Below are 14,250 nucleotides of genomic sequence, written 5' to 3'. Positions count from 1 at the left end.
TAGTCTAACATGGCTAACTCCTCTTTTCTATTCCAGTTGGTAAAGACAGCTGAGCTGGATCCTGCAAAGAACTATATCTTTGGCTTCCACCCCCACGGGGTCCTGGCGACTGGAGCTTTCGTCAGTTTCTGCACTGAGGCCACGGGGTTTTCCAAGCTCTTTCCACGTATGACCCCGTACCTGATGATGTTGAGCCTCTGGTTCAGGGCCCCCTTCTTCCGTGACTACCTGATGAGTGGAGGTAAGCACGCCTGGAATACATCCCTCTATCTCCATTCCCCGCTTTGCTATCACTCCCCCCTCGATGGCCATTGTAAGCTCCTTGGGACGAGGACTCATCCCCTTGTATTTGGTAAAGAGCCATACACGTGGAAGGCATGTAGACGTGATAGTGGTAATAATTTAGTGAAATTCTGACAGGTATCGGAGGAGGGTTAGTCTTAAAGGCAGCACTGGGGTTGGGTTTGTATGACAGGCAACAACGGGCATCCACAGCTGGATAGAAGCTCCTCAGGCATCTGAGGGAATAATAAAGCACAGGAAAACCGACAGCACTTGTTAAAAGCCATGATTATAGCTGCCCATGCTGTAATAGTGTATGCAGGGCTTTTTTTCAGCTGGAACTTGGTGGAACGGCGTTCCGGAACCTCTTGAAAATGGTCACATGGCTGGTGGCCCCGCCCCCTGATCTCTAGACAGAGGGGAGTTCAGATTGCCCTCCGCGCTGCCGAGCGGCGTGGAGGGCAATCTCAACTCCCCTCTGTCTGGAGATCAGGGGGCGGGGCCACCAGCCATGTGACCATTTTCTCCGAGGGCAACCCACTGAGTTCCGCCACCTCTTTTCCCAGAAAAAAAGCCCTGAGTGTATGGATGGAAAGATACCTCTAAATGGACTTTGGAAAGATGGAATTGGTTTCTATATGAATGGATCCAATCAGATATTTTATCGATACTAAAACAGCATAAGACATGGGAAAATAAGACGTTAACGATAAGGAAGAAATGGTCTAGATACATGAGATGGGTAAGAGGAGGAGAGACCAACCAAATTATATTAACGAAACTCCAAAGAGTGTGCTCATGGTGAAAGATATAAAGCAGATTATTCTTATGGTCATTCCTCTTGGGGGGGGGAGAAAAGGGGGGAAACAAGCTTGTATCAGATGTATGGATAGCTAAATTTATTCTATATGTATATATGTATATGTACATGAAGTGTAGATTGTATGTGGAGGCAATATTAATGCATACATCAGTACAATAAAAAAAGGGTGGGTGGGGGAAGAAGCTCCTCAGTTTCCATCAGTGAGCCCTGCTGCTGTTCCCTCCGTCTCCCACCCACAGAACCGTTTATTGGGGCTGGGTAATTTGGGACTGCCATTCACTTATTTTATGACCGGACTGTATATCATTTATGATTTTATGGTAAATTTTTAATGTACCTTTTAATATGTTGTTATCCGCTCTGAGCCCGTTCGCAGGGAGAGAGGACTAAAAGTTGAATATGTCAATCAAATCAATCAATGGCTGATTCCGCACACGTTGGATAATGCACTTCCAATCCTCTTTAGAGATCATTTGGAACTGAATTTTTTGTGTGTGAAACAAAAAATCCACTTCCAAACGATTGCTGAAGTGCATTGAAAGGGCATTATCCAACGTGTTCGGAATCAGCCAATCACTGAGTTGCCCATCCAGGAAATGGGGCAATCTCTCCTTTCCCGCTGGGTGTAGCGTATGAAGGAGAGGACAGCAAAAAGGGCAGCTTTGAAGAGAAGATTGAATGGCAATACAACCTGCTGAGATACTTCCCCCTCCCCAAACCTGTCCTCTCCAGTTTCCATCCCCCAAATCTCCAGGGATTTCCCAACCCTGAGTTGGCAAGCCCAGGGTGAATGTACCTATAGGAGTGTTGGAGTTGCAGGTAAATTCAGCCATCAGTTGAGAATGTTCTTGCCCTGCCCGCATTACTATAAAGCACTTATCGTTAGGCCAAACTCGCCATCCCTGGCTCTATTACCTATTTTAAAATTTTTATTTACGTTATTTATAGTCTGCCTCTCTCATTCCAACTCAAGGCAGATTACATAGTGCAAGTCACCACGGTCAATCCTATAATGTAATTGTGTGAGCGGGTTTCCGACGACTCACATTGTATCCTGGTGCACCTGCACAGGAGCACCAGAATAAAAAGAGCATGGTCGAAAACGGCCTCCAGAGGGCACCGCTGGTGGTGTATGGCTAGGCAAACCTGCCCATCCTTCTGCCCCCAGACTACGTAGCCCAGCTGGAGGGGGAGGGTGGTGCAGTAAGAGCAGCGTGCCTGCAAGCCCCGGTGGAGCCAGGGCAACGGAGCAAGAGAGATGCACCCACCGCCCTGCGAGCCCCGCTGGAGCTGGGACACGCTGTTCTTAGCGGAGCTAGGGTGACGGGGCAAGAGCGATACCCTGCCACCCTGTGAGCCCCACTGGAGCCCGGGATGCGGCAAGAAGAGCAAGCCCGCCTGCTCTGCCCTCCTTGGCCCCAATCCCCGCCCCCACCTGCCAGCCCTCCCCAGACCCCTCCTGCCTCTCTGCCCTCCCCAACCCCCCGTGCCCCTCCACCTGCCAGCCCTTCCCAGACCCCTCCTGCCTGCCAGCACTTCCCAGCCCCCCCCATGCCAGCCCTCCCCAGCCCCAGCTTTCTAGACCCTGTTATTTGCACAATGGGCTTTATTTCTAGTTTCAAATAAACCATGAAAACCTATTCTGCAGGAAGATATGCATTTTCAATCCGTAGCGACAGTATCTTGTGCTGCCAGAATGAATACATTATTTTAAATAATTTTATCAATTTTACAAAAACAGATACAGCAATAAAATCCATCATATTAAAGTACATTGAAATTGTTAGTATTGTTACATCTTAAGTGTCTGTTGTATTACAATGTTCTCTCAGTTTTCTGACTGATTCAATTGTTTTGAAGAGTTTTCAAGAAGATGAGTTACGTCACTGTTGTTATTATCAATTTGAAACTTACAGTAGTTTATTGTAGGTATTTTATTAAGAGCTGGATGAATTCAGGTGGTTAGAATTATAGATTTAAGAACGACTGATATGACTGGTTAGTCGGTTGCACATCGGTTGTGGAGATGTGTTCAAAGAAGGGGAGCCGTTTTTCGGTAAATCCTGTAGTTCTGGGGAATAGAACAGCGTGTTGAATACCATTTGTGATTTTTTTTCAATAATGTAATGATCCCAAACCTTTGAATACCAGTTTGTCAGTGTAGGTACTTTTGGTGATGTGTACATTTTTATCAAGAAGCGGATTTGTTTTTGCATTTTGCACAAGCATTTGGCACGTTTCTTATTCAGGTTTGGTCCCATCTGATAAGGAAACGGCTTCCTACATTCTAAAGAAGCCGGGAGGGGGGAATGTGCTCACCATCATTGTCGGAGGTGCTCAGGAAGCCCTGGATGCGCGGCCTGGAGCCTTGACGCTGCTGTTAGAAAACCGGAAGGGGTTTGTTCGCCTGGCCATAAGACATGGGTGAGTCTGAGGGCTCTAGCGTTGGAAGGATCTTAGAGAATATCTGATCCAGTTCCTGGGCAGTGCAGGAAATACAGTTAGAGCATCCTCAACCACCAATTTAGGGAATCAGTTCCACAGTAAAGCCATTTGGAAGCTTCTCCAGATAATAAATCGAAATCTACACCCCTGTAACTTAAGAATGTTAGAGTTAGTTTCCAAAGCAACAGAAAATAAAGTCTTTCCCCTATGCCTGCAAGACAGCCTGTCAGCTTCTTTCGTTCTTTTGTTCGTTCTTTTGTTCTTTCGTCCTTTCGTTCTTTCATCTTTTCTTTCTTTCGTCCTTTCGTTCTTTCATCTTTTCGTTCTTTTGTCCTTTCGTTCTTTCATCTTTTCGTCCTTTCGTCCTTCCCTTCCCTTCTAGTTAATTTAATTACCACCTTTCTCCCCAGTGGTTACCCAAAGCAGAGTACATCATTCTCCTCGCCTTCACTTCATCTTCACAACAACCCTGTGGGGTAGGTTAGGGGACCCAAGTGGCTTACCTCATGCTTCTTTCCTCCATCTTTTATGCTCACAATAGCATGTGAGGCAGGTTAGTATGGGAGTATGTGACTGTCGCAACGTCACCCAGCCAGCTTCCATGGCAGAGTGGGGATTTGAACCTGGGTCTCCTAGATCCTAGTCTGACACTCTAACCACTATACCAAACTGATGAATGGGATCATATTTCCTCTGAGTTTCCCCCCATCCCCAGACCTCCTCCCACTTGTTGCCATCCATCTGCAACCCTGTCTCCCTTCCAAACTAGGCATACTCAGTTCCATCACCTTTGGCACACAGGAATTGTTTTCTAAGTCGATAATAATAACAACTGTACTTATTATATGCTGCTCTTCTATACAGATTAGTGCTCACTCAGTCCGGTGAGCTAAGTCAGTATTATTATTATTATCCCCACATTATAGCTGGAGAGCTGGGCTGAGGAGGGGCGGCTTACCCAAGGCCCCCTGTTGAGCTCATGGCAGTTGTGGGATTCAAACCAGCAGAGTGCTGACTCGCATCCCAACTACTTAGTCATTATGCTACAGCAGCTCCTATAATAATAACCAGGGGTCATTTCGTAGAAAAAGAGCTGGAAGAACTCATTAACATAACTCATCAGCAAAACTCATTAGCATATGCCATGCCCCGGAAGTGTGTCATTGGCATAACTGATTTGCATATGCCACACCCCCTGACATCACCTATCCTGGCTGTTTTGAACCCAATCCTGGCCATTCAGGGCCAAAATTGGGCCCAAAATGGCAAAAAGGGGCTGAAAATGGCCGAAAAGGGGCCCAAAGTGGTCAGGATTGGGCCGCTGCTGAGTGGGAGAGTGATCTACCACCTAACAGAGGCCTGATCCAGGCTGTTTTGGCCCCAATCCAGGCTGAAACAGGCCCAAAATGGCTGAGGGTCAGGTGGACAGGGCCACTTGAGATGTGACCTCTTTGGGGAACTACTGGAACTGCGTTCCTGCATGTTCCCCCTTGATATGAGCCCTGATAATAACTATGCTTATATACCACTCTACTAGACAGATTAGTGCCCCATGCAGAGTAGTAAACAAGTTCAATGTTGTTATTATCCCTACAATGCAGCTGGGAAGCTGGGACTAAGAGGGGTGCTTACCCAATGCTATCTGCTCAGCTCATGGCAATGGTGGGAGTCAAACTAGCAGAGTGATGATTTGCAGCCCAACCACTTAACCATTGCACTACAGCTGCCTCTCTGTAATAATAATCTTTGTTGCCATGCTGTGAACCTGTTGCAGTTTGTTTGCATGCAAAAATGACCATTGTACAGGTCTTAGAGGACGTGTATAACTGATCCAAAGTCACCCGGCCAGCTCCCATAACAAAGCGGGAAATCGAACCTGGGACTCCCATATCCTAGTTCGACTCTAATCTCCTCTCCATCCTTGCTTCCCAGAGTGGCCCTTGTCCCCGTGTTTTCCTTTGGCGAAAATGAATTATATGATCAAGTGGAAAACCCCAAGGGTTCATGGCTGAGATGGATACAAGAACGCCTGCAGAAGGTTATGGGGATTTCCCTTCCTGTCATGCATGCTAGAGGTATCTTCCAGTACAGCTTTGGGCTGATTCCGTACCGGCGGCCGATCTACACTGTGGGTAAGTTCATCTCCGTGGCCAATTCTCTTGACCCTTTTTCACAACCAGAGGATCTGGCTATGGGCTCCATTTTCATAACTGGATTCCCTGGTCTGCATACTGTAATCTAACCCAGCCAAAACATCAGCCATCTGTTACTTCCATACAGGCAGGGCCACCCTCTCTGATGGGATTCGAGAGACAGCAATTACCCATAATTGTTTCAAAGCTTGTTTGATCTGTCTCAGTGGCTTTTGCACACTTCTGTCAACCTACCAGGTGGAAGATGCTTAATGAGATAGATCAACAGCGGCCTGAAACAAGAGCAGCTCTTTGTGGTCTGACAAACACAATTAGAGGGAAGTTCAGAGGGAAGGACGATAATGTCCCAGCTTTGCTGACCACACAGACATGCCCCATTACTCTTTTTTGAAGTTGCCTAGGCTTGAAGCCTGACATTTCAACAAACGCAGTCCTGTGTTTGCACAAGGTATCAATGTGAAACAGCAAAAACTGAATAGAGTAAATCTTTTCAGAGATGTGCTAGAAAAAGAATCAGGGTGGCAAAGTGGGCTAGAATCTTGGAATCTTGGGTTCAAATCACGGGCCTGCCATAAAACACACTAGGTGAATTTGGACCAGACACACACACTCATCCTAATTTACTTCTCAGAATTGTTCTAATGCCATGGGGGAGCTGTGTATACCTCCTTGAGTTCCTTGGGCAAGTTACATTTAATCCCAATATGGGACCTATTTTTAATGTTTGACACTATTTATGTCTAATCCTCTCCCGGTGACACAGTAGCCCTGTTCACATATTACAGTGAACACATCTTGCATGTGTGTGTACATTTAATTGTAAGAGAAAGCCAATGAATGTATACTTTACAAATGCATGTACGTGCAGTGGTACATGCATTGAATGTAACATAAGCATTAATCAATGCACATATAAAGAAAAATCTAGTCTACAATGGCCATGAGTTGTACATGCATTTGGTGTGACTTGTGAACAGGGCTATTGTTGAGCTGCAATTAGAGATGGGCACGAACAGAAAAAAACCTGAACATGATGTTCATTGTTTGTTGCCATCCATGAACAGGGACACACAAACAACCACGAACATGGCCCTGTTCACGAACATGTTCGTGGTTGGCTGTTCGTGGGGGCCAGCAGGCTCTCCTCCAGCCATCATCCAAGTCAAAAGCCCTACTGCACCACTCCCAGAAACCTTACCTGAGCAGGCAGCAGGAAAGGTACCAGTAATAAATAATAGCTTGGCCCAGAGCCTGGCAGTGGCCCTGGAACTTGAAGGGATAGATCCCTATCCCACCACTCACAAAGAAAATTCAAGCTCCAATGCACTCGCCCTGTCTCTCTCTCAAAATGCCAACAGCAACTGTCTCTCCCTCTCCACTGTCTGCAAACTTAGCCAGAGCTGGGAGCCCCCCTCCCCCCTGCTCTTTGCTTCCTTGTAACAAATTTGGAGCTCCAAACTTGAAAGGAAAACCTGCCTATCAAGCTAAACTGGGCTTAGATTGGGGTTTCCAGGGCAACAGCAGGAGTTCAGACAGAGTTCAGACAATCCCTGCCTGAGTTGCCAAGGGAATTGATTGCAGGTGCCAGAATGTCTGGCTTGACGAACAGCAATGAACGAGGCTTGCAACGACCACCTGTTCGTTTAGAATGGGGCCTCACGAACAGCTTGTTCGTGAACAGCAGATTGGGCTGTTCGTGGCTTTTTTTGGTTCGTATTGCTGTTCGTGCCCATCTCTAGCTAGAATTGCAATAATTTGCAACCGAATTACCCTATGTGGACAAACCAGTCCAATTGTATTAATGGCTACTGTGGTGTGACAAAAGCACAAGGTGCAACCTTCGATTGGATCCACATAACATTGGGTACTGCACCATCATAATTATTACTTGTCCAGCCAGGAAAGTCCAAGTGGTGAATTATAATGATGCTGCAGTATCCAACATGTTGATCCTACCATGTTTTTCTTTACTCATGATATGATGTCGTGTGTTTTCCATTCCCTGCCATTAGTAGCCAGTGAAGAGTGCGGTGGAGAAACATGATATGACTACATCATATCATGCGTACATAAAGTAACACATGATGGAGTGCAGGGGGGGAGAGACATGACCCCGAAGTGCCATTTTGATGCTAATCGCACACAGATCCTATAACATATTATCTTTTGGCCCCCTTCCCTCTCCTCTCTCCCTCCATATTTTCCTTTTCTTAAAAAGAATCCCAAACAGAAGAAGGTGGGAAATAAGGTATTTGTGATGCTACAGGTATGGCCCACTATAGATAGTATTACCCATGTGTGTGTCCTATATTGTACTGTGTTAATATTGCTGAACTTTTGGCTTTATTAATATTTTTGTACTTTAAAAATTCTAGCCAATTTTTTTATTAGATCAAGGGTCTTTTTAAAAACAAACTATATTTGTAAGTGTGTTTTATTTTAAGCTGCAGCAAGCTTTTTTTGGTTGGAAGGTGGCATCAAAAAGCATTAAATAAAAATTATTTATTAAAACATGTATATCTTCCTTTCCCATTATCGACGATAACATTATGTAAAGAGCAAGAGTCCAGTAGCACCTATAAGACTAACAAAATTTATGATAATGTTACTGGAAGTGGTCTCCTTGCAATAAATATGATTTATGGGGAAATTAGCCAGCAAGAAAGACGGCTATATGAGAGACGGTAACTGGGATCTGTGACCTTTGTATATCTGGTCCCTTCCGACAATAGAGCAGCGAGTCTGGTGCTTAATATCAAACAATAACTTTTATTGAACACAAGAACTTCATGCACATACACACAAATTACTGGGGAAAATAATTACACACACACACACACACACACACACACACACACACACACACACACAGAGTCCTAGGAAATGTAGCCAGAAATTGGGAATAGAGAGAGGGAGTAAATATATTTACCTATCCTGGAGAAGGGGTCCAGTCCGCAGTGAGGAGAGAGAGAGAAGCTTCAAACGTCCAGCGTCCTCGGCCAAGAGAGCAAGAGGCTTAGAGCAAACCTCAAGGGAACAGCGCTTGTGGATCCAGAAACGTGTTCATTTAAATGGGGCCAGAGCTCTACCTTTATAGGTAAAATATGCCCTGAGGTGGAGGAGAGTCCCCCTAGCAGTTAAAACAAAGGCTCCAATGGTCAGTTCCTCGGTTAGACAAAAGGCTTGAGTACTTGATTGATAGCTGCCGGGGTGTGTGAATGCAGATGCAAAACTAGTTCTAGCGCTGCACAAAAAGGACAGTTTTTTCTGATGAAGTACACCGGAGCTAGGTTAAGTGTTTTTAGGGAGGGGATACATTGTGCCAGGACCAACTGTCTATACTTATGAATGTCATTTGATTAGCTCCTCAATCACGGATAGGAGATCTCATCACGGAAGGAGGGAATGTGCTAAGTGGGGGTTACTCTGTGAGTCCTTTGTTGCTCTGGGCACCGGTGGGGCTGGGATGGCAGTAAATCCAATCAAGCCACAATCACTCTGCATTCCAGGGCAGCATTCCTTGCATGCCTGGTTCTCCCGGGTGGGATGTAGCAACGGCGGAGGCTCTCTGGGAGCTATACAGTAGCCATTTTAAACTCCAGAGGCTTGTACACTTTTAATAGTACACGCAGCTATATGAAAACTGCTGTACAACTGGCGAAGGCCGGGCTGACTGCTTACAATAAGGTATGAGCTTTCATGAGTCACAACTCACTTCTTCAGATACCTGTAAGCTGTGACTCATGACAGCTCCTGCCCCACCACAAATTTTGTTATTCTTATAGGTGCTACTGGACTTTTGCTCTTTTCAAATGCTACAGACAGACTAACGTGGTTACCCATTATATAAAGAAAACAGAAATGTCGCTGTAGTTAGCCTGATTGGATTTAGCATCACAGTCCAGGAAACCTCTCTGAAGAACTGATTGGTATACAACAGTGACGTCAATGTCTGGCTACTCTTTATCTTCTCCAGTTGGAAAGCCCATTCCCGTTGAAAAGAAACATAACCCAAGCGAAGAAGAGGTAGACGAGATACACAGGATATACCTGGAAGAACTCTGCAAACTCTTTGAAGAGCACAAATTGAAGTATAACGTTTCAGAGAACAAGCATCTTTCCTTCAGATGAAAGGCGACGTAGAAGAAATCATTCATATATTGTTTACATTGGGTTTGATCCACGAGTGGAAGGAAAATAGACAATTGGGTTGTTTCGCAGATGCTTGCATTGGGCCTTTTGTAAGAAGAATACGTGCATTCCTATTATGCAGGGGTGGCCAAACTGTGGCTTGGGAGCCACGTGTGGCCCTTCTAGACATATTGTGTGGCTCCTGGAGGTCTCTGAGTATCGCTGTGGCCATACATTTTATTTTAGTTTGTTTATTTTCCTCCCTTCCCTTCTTTCTTTCCATGTCTTTAGCTCCCTTTCCCTTTTTTCCTTCCTTCTTTCTTTTCATGTCTTTCCCTCCCTTTTCTTTTTTTCATTCCTTCTTTCTTTCCATGTCTTTCATATTTTCAGTAAAAATGTTGGGGTCACCAGGTCTGACTCAGAAAACACCTGGGGACTTTGGGGGTGAAGCCTAGCAAGGATGGGACGTCACTTTCGTGATGTCACTTCCAAGTCAAATCACAGGTGATGGCTCTTCCCAAGCTCCACCCCTTCCAATGATGTCACTTCCAGCATACTGCAACAAAACCCCACCCCTTCCTGTGATGTCACTTTCAGGACACTCCCCCAAACTCGCCTCTTCCTCTGAAGTCACGTCAATGCATCGTGTCTTGCGGCTCTCACACATCTGACGTTTATTCTATGTGGCTCTTACGTTAAGCAAGTTTGGCCACCCCTGCTATAATGTGTATATCCTGAGGCAATACTAAGATTTCCCCTTGAGGCTGGGCAAAGAGAATAACACCTTTTTCTCCCCTTGCATAATGTTCTCATGTTGGGAGGAGGATGAGAGAACCGTATATGAGGCACTGACTTTCTTAGAGGAAGGACAAGATGGAGATGTGATAAAAAGAGCGCTAGGATAAAGCAGTCCGTCTGTGAGCCGAAGATGCCTTTCTCATCTGGAAGATCCTCTTTAGTTCCAACCAGGGGTCATTTCGTAGAAAAAGAGCTGGAGGAACTCATTAGCATAACCTATTAGCATAACTCATTAGCATATGACACGTCCCTTGACATCACCAGAAATGTGTCATTGGCATAACTGATTTGCATATGCCACACCCCCTGACATCACCTGTCCTGGCTGTTTTGGACCCAATCCTGGCCATTCAGGGCCGAAATTGGGCCCAAAATGGCAAAAAGGGGCTGAAAATGGCCAAAAGGGGCCCAAAATGGTCAGGATCGGGCCGCTGATGAGCGGGATAGTGATCCACCACCCGTCAGAGGCCCGATCTGGGCCATTTCAGCCCCAATCCAGGACGAAACAGGCCCAAAATAGCAGAGAGTCAGGTGGGCGGGGCCACCTGACCTGTGACCTCTTTGGGGAACTGCCGGAACTGCGTTCCAGCGCGTTCCCCCTCGAAATGAGCCCTGGTTCCAACTCAATTGATTTAGACTTCCTGGCTGAGAATCTCTCTACACGAAATGCCCGGGTGCGTGTTTGTCAAGTGCCGGGAGACGCAATATTTTTTTAAAAGGAACTTTTTATTTTGTTAATTTTGTCCAAACTTTTCTAAAACTTTAGTTCACAACATATAACATGAACAAGATACAAAAGCTTAACAATTCTTGGAAGTAAACATAGTTTCATAGACTAGAAGATTACTGATAATAACATTACGTGAAGTACAGTAAATATACATGTTCAAGTTGTGGTGAAAAGATTGAATGTGTAAGGGTCCGCATTAGGTAACTGACTGGTGTCGTGCGGATAGTTCAGGAAGGGTAACCATCGTTCAAAAAAAGTTGATTGATATTGTGGATTGCCTATAGAATGAAGATGATCAGCTATTTTTTCCAGGGTGAAAATGCCCCACAGTTTCCCGTTCCATTGTGTTATGCTTGGCAATCTCTCTTGTTTCCAAGCTGACGCTAACAGCATTTTAATTTTTCCTGATAGTTGGTGAGACACAATGTTAACCAGGAAGCGTAGTTTTAAAAGACAGCTGGTAGAGATCGTTCCAGAGGGGCGGATTCTCTCACAGCCTCTGCCACCGCTGCTTAAAACTTTGAATTAACCAAGCCTTGGCAGGGCAAAGGCTCTGGAAGAGGAGACAATTTGACATGCCAGAGGTGGCGGAAGGCTATGAGAAATCTATCCCCTTCAAAGTGATCTCTGCCGGCTCTGTCATTTAAAACTATGCTTCCCAGCTAACATTGCATCTCCTGACTCGTGAAGAACACGTGTCAGTAGTCTTGTGTAGAGAGACTCTTAGACATATATTTTCTCAGAAGTGTCTCAACTTTAGGATAGTGTGAATTGGTATAATGCATGTAGAAATGAATATCAGGAGGGCCTGCCTGAATTTCCTTTTTGTATTTGTGCCTGTCCAGTAATGTACAGGCATGAAGTGGGAAACAAGACATTTAACAGGATGTTTGATGATCTCGAAATGCCAGCCCTGATTAGAGCTCAGACTTCGCACATACTTACACAAGCAAATCCCTCTTTGATTTCATGATGATTATATGTTCAAAAATGTCCTCAGAATTAGAGCATTTTGATTTTTTTCATCATTAAAAAAAATGGATGGACATAATGCAAAATGCATGGTTGTAGCATGTATGCAGGAAACAATATATTGATCCACAGTCTTTATTATGTTAATAGTTGTTATTTTTTAATAAAATAATCACAAAAATGCATTGTGATGTCATTGACTGGCCATAATTTCTTGCATAGCATCCTTTTAAGAACATAAGAACATAAGAAAAGCCATGTTGGATCAGGCCAACGGCCCATCCAGTCCAACTCTCTGTGTCGCACAGTGGCCAAAAAACCAGGTGTCCTCAGGAGGTCTGCCAGTGTGGAAGGGACAGTAGAAGCCCTCCCACAGATTGCCCCCCCCAAACACCCAGAATACTGATCATCACTGCCCTAGACAGAGAGTTCCATCTATACCTTGTGGCTAATAGCCACTGATGGACCCCTGCTCCATATGTTTATCCAATCCCCTCTTGAAGCTGTCTATGCTTGAAGCTGCCACCACCTCCTGTGGCAGTGAGTTCCAAGTGTTAATCACTCTGTCCTGGTTGCCTCAGGGCCAAGCTACAAGTGACGAATGACACTTGAACGACAAGTGTATTTCTCCCTGTTCACTTGCTCTCCACTCAATCTACTTGCTGTTCAAGTGTCATTCGTCACTTGTAGCTTGGCCCTCAGATGCAAGTCTCAATTGTTGCTTATTGGCAACTGCATATCATATTCTCCTTTTGCTGTGAATGTCCTAATTATCAAACGTCTCAGTTATTGATTACATTGTATTCACTTGCAGTACGTAATCCACCTTGGATCTCAGGGCCAAGCTACACATGACGAATGACACTTGAACGGCAAGTGTATTTCTCCCTGTTCACTTGCCCTCCCCTCAATGCACTTGCCATTCAAGTGTCATTCGTCATGTGTAGCTTGGCCCTCAGTGAGAAAGTCGGACTATAAATAATTGTTAAAAATCCTGCAGTGAATTTCTAGCAGCTGAATGGGTCTTCCTTGTCTTCCCTCTTCCGCTGCAGCCTGAATAGAAAGAAGAAGGGAGCTTTCTCTCTCAGAAGCTTATACGTTGAAAATCTTGTTGGTCTCTAAGGTGTATCTGGACCCAAATCCCGCAGTGGTGTGTCTTGCTTTTTGCTTGGCCAACTTATAATTCCTCCTCTGTAGAAGAAAGTATGTCTACTGTTGGATTCTCTGGTTTTCAAGTCTCCTCCACAGTCGGTGTCCATGTACACAACTAGTTCAGGTTTGCTGTTAGCCGGTAGCCTGAGCTTGAAAAATGCAGTGACTTTCCAGTATCTGACTAGTCTCTTGACTGCGTTCCAAAATACTGCTCCTAGGGAATTCGAGGCCTCTAGAACAGCATGTTGGTGGAGGGCATGTTGGAGGTCGGCAAAGGGAGATCAGCAAGAATTACCCTCCCTCCCTCTAGTAGAAATTCTCCATGGTATCCAACCCAATATTTAGTCCATAATTTCCTTTGGGCAGAGATATTTTTTACTGTCTCTTTGAAACCCACATTGATGGTATAACAAAAACAACAACAACAATAGCTATTGTGATGAAATTTGTTTCCATAAGCTACTTTGGGGGGCTCGGCAAAGTTAAATAATCAAACAAATGTTATGAGAAGGGCTGTGACTGCATTTCTCCTCCTCTGCAGGAAATGTCCAGGTGAAATTTAGATATCCCTGTTCAACATCCAGGGAACGGCAAGGGAAGAGAAATCGGTTTGGGTCTGGATTCTCTATCAGAAGTGATTTCCTTTTGGGAGGAATGGGGCAAGTGCAAGAAACCAGGAACTGCTACAAACGTCTTTGCACACTGCTTGACTAATCCCGTCAGATGCCGAAGTTCTTGCTGGACATCGTTTCTCACACCGTTCC

General features: G+C 45.1%; 1 protein-coding gene across 1 annotated transcript in view; it reads left to right on the top strand.

Annotated features, from left to right (window-relative positions):
- The window catches only part of MOGAT2 (monoacylglycerol O-acyltransferase 2), a 46,735-nt gene extending 34,253 nt beyond the window's left edge, over positions 1-12,482 (top strand). The window contains exons 3-6 of the mRNA XM_054974941.1: positions 37-241; positions 3,355-3,529; positions 5,483-5,682; positions 9,680-12,482. Coding sequence (XP_054830916.1) covers positions 37-241; positions 3,355-3,529; positions 5,483-5,682; positions 9,680-9,834 — 735 coding nt within the window. The 3' untranslated portion in view covers positions 9,835-12,482. The remainder of the gene's footprint in view (positions 1-36; positions 242-3,354; positions 3,530-5,482; positions 5,683-9,679) is intronic.
- Positions 12,483-14,250: the final 1,768 nt, after the last annotated feature.

Source organism: Eublepharis macularius, chromosome 3 (genome assembly GCF_028583425.1).
Source record: "Eublepharis macularius isolate TG4126 chromosome 3, MPM_Emac_v1.0, whole genome shotgun sequence".
Lineage (NCBI taxonomy): Eukaryota > Metazoa > Chordata > Lepidosauria > Squamata > Eublepharidae > Eublepharis > Eublepharis macularius.
This window is presented reverse-complemented; position numbering and strand designations above follow the sequence as displayed.